Source organism: Pseudorca crassidens, chromosome 10 (genome assembly GCF_039906515.1).
Source record: "Pseudorca crassidens isolate mPseCra1 chromosome 10, mPseCra1.hap1, whole genome shotgun sequence".
Lineage (NCBI taxonomy): Eukaryota > Metazoa > Chordata > Mammalia > Artiodactyla > Delphinidae > Pseudorca > Pseudorca crassidens.
Window position 1 is genome coordinate 35,632,069 of NC_090305.1, and position 18,105 is coordinate 35,650,173.

At 41.6% G+C, this 18,105-nt stretch overlaps 1 protein-coding gene across 3 annotated transcripts in view; it reads left to right on the forward strand.

Annotated features, from left to right (window-relative positions):
* The window catches only part of KIF6 (kinesin family member 6), a 390,416-nt gene that overhangs the window by 189,872 nt on the left and 182,439 nt on the right, over positions 1 to 18,105 (forward strand). For all 3 annotated transcript variants that reach the window (XM_067753073.1, XM_067753072.1, XM_067753074.1), the window contains 3 exons: positions 6,020 to 6,125; positions 6,984 to 7,122; positions 11,451 to 11,666. In XM_067753073.1, the coding sequence (XP_067609174.1) occupies positions 6,020 to 6,125; positions 6,984 to 7,122; positions 11,451 to 11,666 (461 nt within the window). The remainder of the gene's footprint in view (positions 1 to 6,019; positions 6,126 to 6,983; positions 7,123 to 11,450; positions 11,667 to 18,105) is intronic.

The following is an 18,105-nucleotide window of genomic DNA, read 5'->3' on the forward strand; positions in this document are numbered from 1 at the left end:
GAACTAGGAGGCCGCTTCAGCCCTGCTTCGTGGGACGTTTCCTAAAATATTTACTTTATGATCAAACTATACAGGAGAAATAATTTTCTAAAGAAAAAGCCAGACGGAAGAATTGATTAACCATTGCTTCTAACCTAGTATTAGCTATTTGAATTGTTAGGGACACTGGAAACCAAAAAATGCTTTTACTCCAGAGAATGGGTATATCCTAGAACTAATGGTAATTTTCAAAGTTCCAGATTTTTGTTAAGTATTCAGGGAAAATACAAATAGATACACATTAGAATTTTTTGAAGCTTCATTAATTGACAACTGTACATCCAGGCTTCCTCATGGGTGACAGAGGAAAGTAGCAACTATGAATATGTTGCCTCAATGTCCATCATGAGAGGCTCAGGACACCCATACTGTGGAATACTATACAGCCATTAAAAATAAAATAGTTCTGGGGCTTCCCTGGTGGTCCAGTGGTAAGGAACCCACCTCCTTTCAATGCAGGGGATGCCGGTTCGATCCCTGATTGGGGAACTAAGATCCCACATGCTGCAGGGCAACTAAGTCCATGTGCCACAGCTATTGAGCTCATGAGCCTCAACGAGAGAGCCTGCATGCCACAAACTGCAGAGCCCACGCACTCTGGAGCCCTAGCGCCACAACCAGAGAGAGAACACCTGTACACCACAACTAGAGAGAAACCCAAGCGCCGCAACAAAGAGACCGCGCACTGTAACAAAAAGATCCCACTTGCTGCAACGAAGATCCCATGTGCCACAACTAAGACCCAATGCAGCCAAGAAATAAAGAAAATAAATAAAATAAATATATATATATTTTAAATTGAAATAGTTCTATTATATATGTACTGACATGGAATATTATTGGTGGTAAGTTGTTTAGAAAAATAATGATACAGAACTCTATTCAAAGTGTGATCTCATTTTTGTATAAACAAACAAAATCTACAAATGTACATAAGAATATAAGTATCTGCTTCGTTAAGAGTTAGAGGAACTGTTAATAATGGATTATCCAAAGTATTGAAAATAAAGAAGATGAGAATGGAGGTGGGGAGGGGAGTGTTTAATTTATTCACATCTGTGTTATTTGGAATTCTTTTCATAAACATCTATTTTTATAATACTTTACATTTTTAAAAAAATGTTTTAAAAAAACATTAAAAATTTTTGTATCAGAAACTAATCTCTCTGTGTGTCTGATGGTTTGAAACCCTATTTTAGAAGGAAACATTGCAAATAATGCAAATAAGTATCCCTCCACCTGAAGAAGCTCCTTAAAAATTACAATACAAATTGTCTCATACTTGGAAGCATCAGCTGTCACGTGTCACAGATTGTAGGAAGAGATAAGAATTAAATCTAAAGCTGCTATGTGAAGGAAATCATTACATCTTATTTGAGTGGGCTGATAGTAATAGTGAAAAGAAAATGTGTACCATTTAAACTGATGCTGAAGGTGTGCAGATATTTTCAAAACAATGTGAGGAAGATAGACTTCTGCTGTATGATGATAGTTAGCATAATAGATACTGATTGCCATTCTTACACCTTCCTTATCAAGAGTCTTATCCCAACATAGAGGGAATCATTTCCATTGATTCTATATTGATGCTCTAGATACAGAGTGGGGGAGAGGGAACACACGGAGGAATAAGAGTTAAGAATTGCCCCATGATATTGACCTGCATGAGCTGCTTGTATATTTTGGAGATTAATCCTTTGTCAATTGCTTCATTTGCAAAGATTTTCTCCCATCCTGAGGGTTCTTTTTTCATCTTGCTTTTGGTTTCCTTTGCTGTGCAAAAGCTTTGAAGTTTCATTAGGTCCCATTTGTTTATTTTTGTTTTTATTTCCATTACTCTAGGAGGTGGATCAAAAAGGATCTTGCTATGATTTCTGTCATAGAGTGTTCTGCCTATATTTTCCTCTAAGAGTTTTATAGTGTCTGACCTTACATTTAGGAATTTAATCCATTTTGAGTTTATTTTTGTGTATGGTGTTAGGGAGTGCTCTAATTTCGTTCTTTTGCATGTAGCTGTCCAGTTTTCCCAGCACCACTTATTGAAGAGGCTGTCTTTTCTCCATTGTATATTCTTGTCTCCTTTGTCAAAGATAAGGTGACCATATGTGCGTGGGTTTATCTCTGGGCTTTCTATTCTGTTCTATTCATCTATATTTCTGTTTTTGTGCAGTACCATACTGTCTTGATTACTGTAGCTTTGTAGTATAGTCTGAAGTCCGGGAGCCTGATTCCTCCAGCTCTGTTTTTCTTTCTCAAGATTGCTTTGGCTATTCAGGGTCTTTTGTGTTTCCATACCAATCCAAAAATGGGCAGAAGACCTAAATAGACATTTCTCCAAAGAAAATATACAAATTGCCAACAAACACATAAAAGGAAGCTCAACATCACTAAATATTAGCAAAATGCAAATCAAAACCACAATGAGGTATCACCTCACACCGGTCAGAATGGCCATCATCAAAAATCTACAAACAATAAATGCTGGGGAGGATGTGGAGAAAAGGGAACCCTCTTGCACTGTTCATGGGAATGTAAATTGATACAGCCACTGTAGAGAACAGTATGGAGGTTCCTTAAAAACTAAAAATAGAACTACTGTACGACTCAGCAATACCACTACTGGGCATATACCCTGAAAAAAGCATAATTCAAAAACAGTCATGTACCACAATGTTTATTGCAGCACTATTTACAATAGCCAGGTCATGGAAGCAACCTAAATGCCCATTGACAAATGAATTGATAAAGAAGATGTGGGACATGTATAAAATGGAATATTACTCAGCCAAAGAAAGGAATGAAATTGGGTCATTTGTAGAGACATGGATGGACCTAGAGACTGTCATACAGAGTGAAGTAAGTTAGAAAGAGAAAAACAAATATTGTATATTAATGCATATATGTGGAATCTAGAAAAATGGTATAGATGAACTGCTTTGCAAGGCAGAAATAGAGACACAGATGTAGAGAACTAACGTATGGACACCAAGTGGGGGAAGCGGGGGTTGGGGTGGGGGTGGGATGAATTGGGAGATTGGGATTGACATATATGTAGTAATATGTATAAAATAGATAACTAATAAGAACGTGCTGTATGTAAAAAAAAAAAAAAACAGGGAGAGAGAGACATGTACCACAATGTTCATTGTAGCACTGTTTACAATAGCCAGGACATGGAAGCAACCTAAGTGTCCATCACAAATGAATATATAAAGATTTGGCACATATATACAATGGAATATTAGCCATAAAAAGAAATGAAATTGAGTTATTTGTAGTGAGGTGGATGGACCTAGAGTCTGTCATACAGAGTGAAGTAAGTCAGAAAGAGAAAAACAAATACCATATGCTAACACATATATATGGAACCTAAAAAAAAAAAAAAAAAGGGTTCTGATGAATCTAGGGGCAGGACAGGAATAAAGACGCATATGTAGAGAATGGACTTGAGGACACGGGGAGGGGGAAGGGTAAGCTAGGACGAAGTGAGAGAGTGGCATTGACATATATACACTACCAAATGTAAAATAGATAGTGGGAAGCAGCTGCATAGCACAGGGAGATCAGCTTGGTGCTTTGTGACCAACCAGAGGGGTGGGATAGGGAGGGTGGGAAGGAGACACAAGAAGGAGGGATATGGGGATATATGTATGCACATAGCTGATTCACTTTGTTATACAGCAGAAACTAACACAATATTGTAAAGCAATTATACTCCAATAAAGATGTTAAAAAATAAAAAAATAAAAAAAAATTGAATATCCCAGCCATCAAAATGCCTCACCTCCTTCGAAACAAGAACACAAGTGATAACAAAGTTTTGGGGAATCAGATTTTTTTACCTTTTCTCCATTCTTTAGGGTTATTGGAAAAGAAATATATATTATTTAATCTAAATTATTTTTAAAAATCTTTCCTCCTAGATAACTTGATAAAAATAGCCTGAATAAACATACTAGCACATATATATGTACTCACAAAAAGACAAATACTTTATGATTCCACTTATATGTGAAATCTAAAAAATACAACCAACCAGTGAATATAACAAAAAAGAAGCAGATTCACATATACAGAGAACAAACTAGTGGTTACCAGTGGGGAAAGGGAAGCGGGGATGGGAATCATAGGGCTAGGGGATTAAGAGGTACAAACTGGGCTTCCCTGGTGTCGCAAGGAAGACTCTCTTCCCTGAGAGTCCGCCTGCCGATGCAGAGGATACGGGTTCATGCCCCGGTCTGGGAATATCCCACATGCCGCGGAGGGGCTGGGCCGGTGAGCCATGGCCGCTGAGCTGGCGCATCCGGAGCCTGTGCTCTGCAACGGGAGAGGCCACAACAGTGAGAGGCCCGCATACCGCCAAAAAAAAAAAAAAAGAGGTACAAACTATTCTGTATAAAATAAGCTACAAGGATATATTGTACAACACAGGGAATATAGCCAATATTTTATAATAACTATAAATGGAGCATTACCTTTAAAAATTGTGAATCGCTATATTGTACACCTGTAACATACAATGTAGTACATCAACTATACTTTAATAAGAAAAAACAAAGAATTGCCCCATTGTGCTCATAAACTAATAGAGGAGCCAAGGTGTTGTGCAGACCCTAGAATGCCATGTAGACAATATAAGCACACGTGATGCCACTAACTAAACCAGGACTTCATGAAGGGGTGGATGTTCCCTCCAAAGGCAGGTGTTTGTTTTCTATTTTTCTTTGTTTTAGAATAGGAAAATCGTGAAAATCATTGTAAGCAGAGGGGAAAGAGTCAGCATGGAGAGGTGATAAGGAGGAATTAATCAGGTAACCCTGATAGGAGCCTGAAGAGAGCCTAGGAGAGAGATTGGCCATGAGAAGGAGGAAGGGTAGTATCCAAAATATTTAAAAGAGGGAAGAGGGCCTGAGTAGTAAGACAGAGACCCTGGGAGGTGAAGGAAAAGGAAGCCGAAGGAGCCCCCTTGAATGGCTTTGACTTTCTCAGTCTAGTGAGAAGCTGCATTATTGATGGAGAGTGAAAGAGTAGTGGCGGGCTTCAGGCTGTGGAAGGATCTGGAAGAGCCACTGTGAACACTGTATGTCAACCAGGAATGATTAAAAGGCTTTGGAGCATCACTGAGGTCCCAGCTCAGGCCAAGTAGCATGAATTTTTTTTTTGAATTTTATTTTATTTTTTATACAGCAAGTTCTTATTAGTTATCTGTTTTATACATATTAGTGTATATATGTCAATCCCAATCTCCCAATTCATCACACACACACACACCCGCCTCTTTCCCCCCTTGGTGTCCATACGTTTGTTCTCTACATCTGTGTCTCTTATTTCTGCCCTGCAGACCGGTTCATCTGTACCATTTTTCTAGGTTCCACATATATGCATTAATATACGATATTTGTTTTACTCTTTCTGACTTACTTCACTCTGTATGACAGTCTCAAGGTCCATCCACGTCTCTACAAATGACCCAATTTCATTCCTTTGTATGGCTGAGTAATATTCCATTGTATATATATACCACATCTTCTTTATCCATTCGTCTGTCAATGGGCATTTAGGTTGCTTCCATGACCTGGCTATTGTAAATAGTGTGAGTAGCATGAATTTTTAATGAAACTAATTAAAACAAAAACTTATTCATTACTCTCTGTAGCAATGTTGCAGCTAGGCACAGGGGCATACATAGAAAGTCAGCTTGGGTAGAATGCATATTTTGTAGAAATCAAATGATTCTTGTATTGAAAGCTGCATGTGCAAAGTCATTGGAAATTAGTCAAATAATTGCATCATTTCCAGATTTCACGTTGTCAATTTCTTTCCTCCCCCTTAAGGTTTATAGTGAAATCAGATAACCATATTTTCATAAGGAAGTGAGAACAATATCCTGTACTTCAAATGTTAACCATCAAAGTAATGCCATTAGAATTTCTAAAGTTTCAAGGTCATAGTTGGTTCTCATACCTTATGTATTTTTTAGGCTGGAAAAGCGAATAACATCCTTTTTGGAAGACCAGCATCCAGAGAGTAAACTAGAGGTTGGCGCTGATATGCGTAAAATTCATCACTGTTTCCATTATTTAAAGGTAAACTTAACCATTTCCACTAGTAGAAGCCATTGTCTGCCATGTTCAAACTGTAATAAAGCTTTCCTAGTTGACCAACTCTTGAAATGTTTAGGACCTTGCTTCCCATGTCTAGAACAGTATGATCTTCGAATCAATGCTGAGAGGATCACTGAATTTCTTCAGAGGTTGTATCTTACTTCCCAATGAGTAAGCTCAGACCATGGGCTTCTAAAGCTTTTGCCAGGAATCTCTACCTTCTACACAGAATAGTTCCGTGTTCAAAACCTACTTATTTTGAAGCTATAGCAAAAGAATTGTGTCCTTCATTTTTCTGCAGCAGCTTCAGCCTTAGGTTTTCCTTTCATGATGACACGGTGGCAATATCATTACCCTCCACTTCTGCCTGACTTGTAATTTGGCATATTTCATTAAGATAACAGACGTTTGTTGTGAGTCGGCTCTGGACCAGGCGTAGGGAAGGCAAAGTTGAATGAGTAAGTCACGGAGAAGACACATATGTAAAGAATAATTAGAATACATGATAAGTGGTTTTTTAGAAAGTGTGAATTAGTGGTATGGGGTTATGGAGAAAGGGAAAGTGTTCAAGAGGAGATAATGTTTGAGCAGGAATTCCCTGGTTTAGGGAAGCAGAGATAAGGTAAGGGGGAGGGGAATGAGGAAGCAGGACAGAAAGAAGACAGGCAGGAGGAGGAGAAAGACACATTCAAGCAAAGGCAACTGCAGTGCAAGTCAGGGAGTCAGAGGAGGACACACACGCCTGATCTGTGCAAGGCATTGGTAAAGGCGAGAAGAATCAAAGAAACAAAGACATTTGGAGTTGAGGTATGGACGCTAAGCTCTTGTTTCATCTTTCAGAAACTATTGAATGACAAGAACATCCATGGAACAAGCATAGCCTCCTCTGAAATCAAAGATCAAAACAGTCAAGAACCATTAAAAGAGGAAGAATATAAAAAGCTACGAGATATTCTACAGCAGAGGGACAATGAAATCAGTATCCTTTCTGAAGTGACGAGAAAGTCTTCTACTGGCTTGAAGCGGGGAACACTTAGCTGTCTTCCCCTAACCACACACCCCAGCTCCCCACCCAGATTCCAGCTCACATTGCTTCTTTCCACTTAGAAGTAAAATATCCCTTCGGCAAACACGTGGTAGGAACTAGTCAAAACCAGAGTTGCTATAAAAGAAAAAAAATTACTTTGTTTTTAGCCAGATATAGTTACTATTATGGGAGATATTTCAGTTTATTGGAAAGCATGGGCTTCCTTACACCATGTCTCAACATTAAATTTCTTTTAGTGTATTTTTTGACTACTCCGCAGTGCTCTTTCTGTTTTAGTCCTGAGCCAGTAAAGTTAGCTGGTTATCTTTAGCTAGCTGACCAGACACTGGGCTGACCACAGCCTCGTTATGGCCCAGAATCTGTGGCTGGTGTGTGGGTGAAGCTCAAATGATGGCTGAGAAACGACAAATGGTATTTAGCTTATGAAGAGCAGAGATTGATTTCAATGTAACTTTTTACTTAAAAGCCAGAGCTATTGCTTTGAGTTCCACTTACAAATGTGTAGATGAGTGTTGAGGACAGACGTCTTACGGCTCTAGGAGACAGCACGTACTGGGTGCTGACAATGGTTAGCAGCCCGCGAGAGCTGCCTCTCTTACAGACCAGGTGATTGCTGCTAAAAAGCCCCTGTTGGGCGGTTAGACCTCAGGTCTCCCCAGCATTTCTTCACTATTGTTTCTTATTTTATCTTTCAAGCTTCTTGCAAAAGATGTGACATTTTCATTCCATTTGCAGGCTTTACACATGCACAAGCAACGACTTTAGTCAGTTCTTTATGAGCAAATATTTTTGTTCCTTTCTTAAAAATTACTAAAAGGCATTTTAGCTTTAGCTATTATGCAAAATTCCTAAAAATAGCCTACATGAAGGAAATCCAGTAATAAAGAGGTAAAACCAAACCAAATACGAGGTGGGCATTCTGCCTGATTGACCTCAGTCTCTAATTTTAGTTGAGTATTAGCAGACCCTGGATGTCTGATTCAAGTGAGTTTGAGCTGCCGCCTTATCCGGCCAGTAACAGTAGATTCGACCGTGCGTTACACTCCCACACCAGCCCCTGTCTCTGAGCACTGCCCACAGTGTTGTCACCCTTGCATTCCTTTTCCTCTCTCCTACCCTATCCATCTCCAGGGATGGTCCCAGCCTAGACCTCAGTCCTGGCCCCAGCCCCAGTCTGAGCTCTGCTTCTTTTCCTGGCCTTGATCCTAGTTTAGGATCATCTCCCCTAAATACTCCTACCAACTCCTTAATCCCCTTCTGGGCTTATGAATGTCTGTGTGTATGGGAGGAATGAAATGAGATATGACAGAGAGGGAACAGTCTAGGCTTGTTCATATATGTTTATTTTGAGAAGGGAGTGAGAGAGAGACATACATCATTCTTCACTGGTAAATCCAGGTACCGCTGTCCATGTGGGGCTGCACCGGATTCTTTACGGACTGTGAACAGCTCCAGCAGGGTCCCCGCCTTCTGAGACTCATATTTGCAAGTGAGGGTGTGTGGGAGGCATGGTGAAAAGCGCACTAAACTTAAAGTTCACACCCAGGTTGATGTCCTAGCTCCTCACCCGTTATCTCTGTAACTACCCGGTGAAGCTGGTTCTCGCCCGCGTCACAGTGCCAAGCAAAGTCGGTAAGCTGCCTTATGGCAAGTGCTCTGAGTGCCGTAGAGTGTTATGTCGTGGAAGATAGGACCCCACGGACAGTGGGCAGACTCAGAAGAAGGAAAAAGAGCATCTAAGATGTACTCGTCACAGAGCTTACATTTATCAAGGGCTAATGACCAAGAAAGGCTCCTGAAATTTCATAGTATCTCACAGTCAGGTTGGAGAATATTTTCATATCTTTTTTGGTAGAACCAAGAAGGCCAGGACAGTGATAGGAGGAGTGAGAAAGATACGGCTTAGAACAGGAGAAAAAGTGATAATACTTGAGCTCAAGAAAAGATAGTACTGCAAACAAAATGAGTGAGCAGCATGGAATGTTCTTGGAAAGGGAGGGAAAATGGTGTCGTTTCAGTGACATTATCAGTCTGAATAAAGTTCAGACATCCCTTCACAAAACACATAACAAGGTGACACTTAGTCCCCAGCCCTGCACTTGGCATGAGTGAAGGCCCAAGTGAAACGGGAGTGGGAAGGGGGGCAAGACAAAGGAGAGGTGAGAGGAAGGGAGGCAGCAGAGAAGCTGCATCTCTACTGTGGCCTTTTTGAATGTAAATCACATGAAGACCGTCGAGGGACTGCCCATTATACGTAGAGCGACGTTCACACTCCCTCCTCCGGATTAGGCGGCCACACGTGGTCTTGCCCCTGCCCAGCCCCTGGCTTCGTGTCTTCCTCCCCCACCCTGTACCTGTTAGGCTGCGGTCACAGCGGCCTTCCTGTCGTTCTGCTAACACCCGTTTTCTCGACCTCAGCACTGCTGCCACTGGGGCTGTCCCGGGCAGTGGAGGGTGTTGGGTGGCATCTCTGGCTTCTACCCACTGGACACGAGTAGCAGCACCTACCCCCCACTCCAGAAGGACAATCCAAAATATCTCTAGACGTGGCCAAGTGTCCCGTGGGTGGTGAAATAGCCCCTGCTTGGGAACCACCGCCCAGCTCATTTCTCCTTAGGGTTTCGGCACTCACCACTTCCTCTGCTTAGATGCCCTCCCTCTGTCTGGTTCTTGTTGTCATTCAGATCTCAGCTTAAATGTCACTTTTTAAAAAGCCTTTCTTGAGGCTTGAACCTTTCTTGAGCACCCAGTGAAGAGCGGCCACTCAGTCACTCTTGACTTTTTAAAAATAAGCATTCTGGCACTTTACCCTCTAATGTCTTGTGTGTGTGTGTGTGTGTGTGTGTGAGACAGAGAGAGAGAGAGAGAGAGAGAGAGGGAGAGAGAGAGAGAGAGATCTGTCTTTCTCCGGTAGGACATCTGCTTCATGAGAGCAAGAAACCAGTCTGCCTTTTCATCTTTCTATCTCTGTGCCTAGAATACTGTACTGCCTGGCACACGGTATAAGCTCCAATGAGTATCGTTGACTGAGTGAAGGAAAGGATGTTGCCATGGCCGTGCACGAAACAGTGAAAGTGTATGATGGTCTTGCTAATCATCCCCACACAGCGGAGTAGGGGAGCTGGACAGAACCAATGCCTAGACACCACAGAAGTTGTGAACACCTTTGGTAAATACAAGCTTTTTTGAGGAGAAGAATGGAGGCCATGTCAGGGCATGTGAGAGAAAAACTGATAGTGCTTCCAGAAATCACCAAAAAGGTGAGGCCAAAGCTGAGGCGGAGGATGGAAGTCAAGTGCATTCCATGTTACCTGTGCAAGGACGAGTGTACCTGGATGCCCCCCTCCACTCCTTTCTACGTAGCAGTCTTCCCTCCCACGCCACCTTTGTGTTTCCTCAGATTCCTGTTTTAATGAAGCCATCTCTAGGGCTGGTGAAAGCCTTGAATTCATCTCACTGCACATGCAGGTAGAGTTCTGAGATTCTCAAGAGGGAGTATCGTCTTTTCTCTTCGTGATGGCAGAACCCCTTAGAGTTCTTGACGTCTTGAACCTGAAAGAACAGTGAAGTAGGGTAGAAAGGAGTGATTTTATCACTCAGAATCAGTGCTCCTAATAGATCTAAATGGCCCACAAAATTGGCATTTTCAAATGATATATCTTTACCAATAATTCTCCTCTTTTCGGTGAAATTAGAGGGACCAAACACTAGAGACTTTTTAAGACAGTGACTTGAAGCCCCATTTGAATATACACTAAAGAAGCATGTGTTGGACATGGGGGTGCTCTGGCCACCAGAACTGACTCGGCTGACCTGCCAGCTGGGGGGGGGGGGCTCTGGCGTCCTCCCTCCCTCCCCATCCTGCTGCCTCCAGAGCAGCTTCCTGCATTAAAGTCCTATTTACTCACAGGTGGAGACGTAGCTCCACTGTCTACTACTATCTGGTGTTCATTTTCCTTTTCATAAACCCTTTCATAAAAGTTTTAAGTCCGAATTAGTTTAAACTCAGAAGATTTTAAAGACCTTTGGGTTTGCTAATTTTTCATATGATGGTAATGGTGCCGTATTGAAAGCCCGGCAGCCTCCCAAAATGATCCATCACTGTATCAGGGACCTCAGGAAGGTGAAGTCTTTCTTTAGTCCATCTTTACTGCATGACAAATAGCAAATATTATTGGGAATATTAATCTCATTTGAAAATGAGTGTTTTGATCATTATAATCTAGCATGAATCACTAAATCCTTAAGTCGAGTTTTAGATATTTTGGTAACTATGTTAAAGAAGGAAAAGAAGAAAGCTCAGGATGCTCTCCACTTCTCCAGCATGGACAGAAGTGAACTGAGACGCTCCCAGAGCTCCCCCTTCCCACCTGGGAACCCAGAAGGTCCGAGGATGTTGCCACCCTCAGCTCCCACTCAGGCCCCGGACTCCAGCACTTCTCAGTACAGATCCAGTGTGCTCCACGGAAAAACAGGTCAGTTATATTTATGTATATACATAAACTATATAACTGTGAATAGAAAACATAGGCTGTCAAATTATATATCCATATAAAAAGTAAACAAACGTGTAAATGATTATAATTTTATTATTATATTCATCGTAAGTCTTATCCTTTTTAATATTGCATTTCTTGAAGTTTTGAAGTTGTAGTAGAAGCAGCTGCAGCAGCAATAACACAAAACCCCAAGTAAAGTGTATCCATCCTAAAAGAAATATTCATTCTCCACAATGGAATGCAGTGTAGCATCCTTTAGCTTTAAATGTGCAAGGACAAAGGCTCTCACAATTTATTTGTTAGAATTAACTTTTTATAACTAGCAAATCTCTTAAATGCCAGTTTCTAAAGTTGATGACTGAACTGAAAACACAAAGTGTGGGTTGTCACAGAGGCTGAAATAGAGGGTCCAGGACAACAGCAGAGAAGTTAACTCTAGAGAAAGGAACAGAAACGTTCCTCCAATAGAGGAGGGAAAGAATGATCATCACTAACGTGATGAAACAGTGTTTATTTCTAAATCTAAATGAGCTATCTGCAGCAAAATAATTTTAAAATAAGATCACAGTCTGCCTTAAAGGACAATAAATACACACAATTTTGTCAGCTAATAGGATTGACAGGGTCAGACTAACACTGAGGCACCTTCCCCAAGTGTAGCCTTTGATAAGTGTGTCGGTACTGCCACAAGAGCAACCACAGAGCCACGCTAGAAGCCCAGATTGGTTTGTGTATGTTACTCTTTCTGTTAGACCAGCAGAACATGATGTATAGTTATGTGACGAATGCCTTTCTCCTGAAGACACTGAGGAATCTGAAGTATGGAATGTACTAGAACAAAGGAGTGCAGAGCTTCCCTTTTGGCAACGTAGGTTGAAATTTTCCATGTAAACATTTGTTGGGATGGACAACCTGACGTGTGTGGTTTCCTAAAGGCTCTAGCTTGGGAATAATGAAAGAGTATGGTGTTCGTTAAGAAGGACACTGTTTAGTTAATAAAGACAAGACTGAGAAGCCTGGAAGTGTATTTTGTGATGTTATATTCCTTTATCTCTTAATTCCAAATCTCCTTGCTGTGAATATTTCTTTAGCAACACAGTAGGATAAATTCAAAATCCCAGGAAACAAAAATGCTATTTTTACCATTGATCGTGTTGGCTGTAGACAGGGAAAAGCAATCATTCTTCTCTGTGATCGTTTTCCATACAGTATTTCTATACTCTCTTATGGGTAACAGCTGGTTGGAAGAAAAGAGGTCCTCTGCTTTGGTGAATTCATTAGTTCAACCATCATATTTTTCATTCCTTTATTCATTCAATATATTTATTGAGTTCACACTTTGTTCTAGGTACTGTGCCGATTATTATCATATGGCTAGAGCTTTACATAGTCGTTGTATGTACCAGGCACTATTCAAAGTTTGCTACCTGAATGAACTCATCTAATCCTTATTCTATAAGTTCTTGTTTTACCCCCATATTATAGATGAGGACGTGCACGGACCAGCACAGTCCCTGACTTCAGAGCACGTACAGACTAACAGGGAAGAGAGCCTTGAACAATTAATTGCAAAAGTACACCTCTGTATGACTGGGGAGCACACACCAGGGAGGCTCTACCTCAGGTTAAGACCAGGAAGATCCAAAAGGGCCATGAGAGTAGGGGTGTGGCTGGAAGGAACATTGCAAGCAGAAGGAATCACTTCAATAGCTTCCAAGGCCTTTGTGGTGGAAAGGAGCATTTTATGAAGTGGAAAAGGCAGGTGTGGTGGGATCCGGGGAGTGGGAGCCTGGGAAGACAGGTTGAGTGACATGCGTAGAACAGATTGGCAGAGGGCACAGGACAGGATGATCTTTAGGAGGCTGTTGCAGTCCAGTAGTCCCAGCCAGAGGATGGAGATGATGAGAGAGAGGTGGGAGATCAAAAACACTCCAGGAGGTAGTGTGAGCAAGGATTGGTGACTAGTTGGCTATGGCGGGTAAGGGTGAGGATTGGTCCCCAGGTCTCTGGGTGGCTGGTGAGGCTCTTCACAGAGGTGAGAAATGGTGCCTCCCATGGCCCAGCGACAATTGGCATCATTGGCTGTAGAGAATACAGCACTGGCGTCTCTGCCGAAATGAAATGTCACAATCAGTTCCTGTGTTAGAACCGCATGCTCTTGATGGAAGGAACTCTCTTTACTGGCCTTTTCCAAAGACACACACCATTGTGCCTGTGCAGAAATGGCCTCTGATATCACTGCCCAGCCCCTTGCTGTATGCCAGACCTTTTCTATTTCTATTTTTTCTTGCCCACACCATCTCCCTTCTCATAATTATTCTTCCCATAGTATCTCTAATCTCTCTCCTAACTCATGATTATAGTTAACTTTTTCAGTAACTCTTTTTGTCCCTTGATATTGCTATTGAGATAGACTGTAGTTTTGTTTGGAGGATGAACTAAGTTCACTTGAATAGAAAATCACTGAGAAAATAATGGAAATTGTTTGCAAAGTCCAAGTACAAATGAGGTAAAAGAGTTTTGGAGAAAAGCCTTATAGCTGAAAGGGTTTTTGAGTTGTTTTCACTGTCATTGGATATAGTTCTAGCAATGACTTTAAGTAGGAATAGGCTCACAAATGGGCTGATAATAATCTAACCATTTGGAGGAGGGATTGGTGGAGGATTGATTTTATTTTGGCAAAACTACAGTTAGAGTGAAAATTGCTGCGGGTGAATCAGTGCTGCAAAGCAACAGGTAATGGGATAGTTTGTTGCAGTGTTTAACATCTTAGTAGGTGATTAGGCTTATATTCATGCACTATTTTATATACAAGAGGCTTGTGTAAACTATACCAAATGCAAAAAGTTAATAAGCATGTTGTTTGGATGGAAAGTACTACTGCCTTATGTAGGTGTTGTCAGATTCTATTAACCATCCCTGTCTTAATGCGGAAAGCAAGTAAATTTGACCATCTTCCACTCTGAGACTGTTGTGGAACTGTTTCCTCTTCAGTAACCCTCCCCCTTTTTCTATTCACCCCCACTTTAGGCTAAAAATGACTTCTTTCAAATTTCTTGTGTGAAAAGAAAATGAAACCCAACTCGTGGTTCCCCAGAGAACCCCACCCCCAGTCATTGCATGAGGTACCCGCCAAGACAGAGGGAGGTTAGGGGCTTCAGGGCCTTTTGTTGTTTTGGAGGTTAAATGTCTGTTTCAGTTTTATGGGAATAATGACAGGGATTGTTCAATCCCACAGTTTGCAAAGAGTCATTCATATTGGTCTCTTTAAAATAGAAGGGGTATTATAGTTTGGGGTTTTTGTTGTTGCTGTCTTGTTGTGGGTTTTGTTTTGTTTTTTTCTGTTTTAGTTCTCTGGCTGCACGTTCCAAATAGTTACCAGAACCGGTCAATATTCCAGAAGTCCCTCATGACTCACCACTTTCTTTAACGGTTTGAGATGCTAACAGAATCCACTCCTCACGGGTGACGTCATTGGAATTTAAAAAGTGACCTGAAAGCCATGGCCTGGAGGCTCCAGACTCTTTTCTCTTACTCACTGAGGGAGAATTTGTTGAATCCTTCATATACGAAAGGAGGGGCCCAGGGTAGTGTTGACCGAGGACTGAGGTGAACTGAGAAACGCTCTCTGGCTCTGGGAGCTTAATTTAAATGTTGGGGCCTGGTTTAGTACCCAAAGAGCAGAGAATAAAATAACAAGTGCTATAAGCAGGAGCTACAAGACATGCTACTACAGGAATTCAAAAGAGAAGGGAAGAGTTTTAATCAGTAGATCAGGAAAGACATTACAGAGCAAGCAACATGGAAGTTAGGCCTCCAAGGGTTGATAGAGTTTGGATATTCAAAGATGGAGGGAAGAACATTATATTAATTCCAGGTTTAAAGATTAATATGAGCAAAGACTTGAAAACAGGAAAGCAAGGAAAAAATATGTAGAGTTGGCAGGAATATTTGTTTAGCTGGGGTTTTGGAGATTGTTTAAAAAAAATATTCGACTGAGTATACTTTAAAGATCTTACTGTCTTTATGCAACCATTCGTGAATCAAGCAGCATCCAATCTAGCAGACAGCAAGGAGCTCTGAGGGGCTGTACAAAATGAAAGACTTTTGCAGGCAGAAGGCAGTGGGAACAAGGAAGTTATACTGGCAAAAGGCAGCTTGGTTATGATAAGGTCGCTTTCCTTTGGGGCACGTCAGGGGTCTGTCAGGCAGATTGTCTGTCTAGTGCCCACCAGGCGATTCTTGATTGACTGGTTTAAGACTCCATTTCTGGAGGAGCCAAAACTGTAATTAAGTCTCCATTTGGTGATGTGGGGTTTAGCATAAGTGACTCCATTTGGAGCCTGTTGTCTTGTTTTTAACAAGATGTACAGGGAGTCAGAATAAATAGGGTAGAAAAATGACTGAAAAGCTGAAAAATAAAGGAATTATATAATCTAATCACCATTTTTAGCACTGTTTTTATGACAAAATGTATCCTGCTGCTTGCGACGCCAAGAACACAGCCCTATCGCTCTGCCAGCAGGGGAATAGAGGTCTTCTCTCTCTCTTTGTCTGTCTTTCTACCTCTCCCTCTCTCACACACACAAGCACACGTGCACACACATGCAGAGTCTTGCCCAGACTTTGGCAATAAAACATTATTCTTTAATCAATTATATATTTATTTACTGTCTAGAACGTGTGTAGTGCTGTGCTATTCGAGATGATGTGTAGAGTATGAGACATTCTATTACAGAGCTTGTGGAAAGCATGAAGGACTATCCTTAGCTGCAGGAGCAGTGGTTCCTAATTAATTCATTACATACAGGTTCTTTGAATTTAAGCAATGAACCAGGCAGTGCTAGGTGCTGGAGATTAGAAGGTGAATGAGACGCAGTGCCTGTTAGAGGGTTTACAGTCTAGAAGAGGACTAACGGTGAATATGCATATATGGTGCCATGGGACGTGGAAGAGGAAGGTCAACTCTTCCTGGGCAGGTTTAGGAAACAGGTACGGAAGAGCTGGGCCTTGAACAAAATCTTCACAGAGTCATCACATTTACGTCTGGCAGAATGAATAGAGGAGGGAAGAAAGGTCAGAGCACTGAGGACTAGGAAACTTCTCAAGCAAATTCATAGGGGTGTGGAACACATGGTGTGTTTGTGACATTGCAAGCGTTTAATTTGGGTGGCTTTTAGGATTTGTGTGGATGGAATGGTATTTAGCAAGAAATAAAGCTGAAGAGGGACCAGCTCATGAGAAGCTTAAAAGACTTGCTTCTGAATTTAGAACTTTATTTGTTGGCAGTGGGGAGCCATTACAGCTCTTTGGTATGAGAGTAATGTGGCCAGATTTCTGTTAAAGAAAGATCATTGATAGCGATGTGCTGAGTAAACTGGAAACTGGAGGGAAAGTGGATAGGATGTTCTAGTAGCCATCGAGGTAGGAAATTAAAAGGGCCAGAATCAAACCAGACACAGTAGGGACTGAAAGGATGAGAAGAGGGTCTGCAGTACATAAGGAGAACTGACTTGTGACTGATCAGAATGAGGTTGAGATGAAAAGTCTAGGATTTCTCCCAGGTTTCTGAGCAGATATGGTGCCACTTACCAAGCCAGTGAATACATGAAGAGAAGCAGGCTTAGGGGAGAGGTTATTTGTCAAAGTATGGATATGTTGAGAATGAGTGTGAGGTGGAAGCGTCTAAGCCAGCACATACACAGCTTTAGTGCTCAAGGGGAGGGGTTTATTAGAGATATGGATCTGTCATGGACTTGTAGCCATGAAAGTGGACAGGGTCGTCCAATGAGACGGGTAGCAAAGGATCAAAAGCAGAACACTTAGGAGCCCCAATAGATGGTGTAGGCTGAGGCAGAAGAACCAGCAAGGGAGAACTTGAAAGGCAAGACAGTCAGGAGAGAGGGAGACCTCAGAAGCCAGGCTAGAGACTGAGTTCCAAGGAGGTGGATGTGGTTGACTGTACTGGATGTTACAGAGTGGTCCAGTAAGATGAGAACTACAGAGAGTCCACTGGGTTGGATGGGAAGTGATCAGTGACCTTTGCCAAAGCAATTTCAAAGATTGCGAGAGCAGAAAGCTCACTGTACCAGATTGAAGAGTAGGAAGTGAGGAAGTGAGATGGAAGTGGTCACACAGGTCACTGGAGGTTAAGGAATTTTGAGGCTGGGGTTGTTAAGTGGAGTTTCTTTGTGGGCGTTGAAGTCATTCCGGGTATTGGCAGGAAATGGGGCGGAAAGGAATACTGTGAGCCAGGAGCCCAAGTCAGCTTGGGTTAGCTGCCTGGTTTGTTCACTGTTGGATCAGTCTGTCTATCATCTATCTATCCATCTGTCTATCTATCTATACGTACATATATACATACCAAGCAGCCTTAAGTTACAGCATCACAAAGAGTGGGTAGCAGAACCAAATG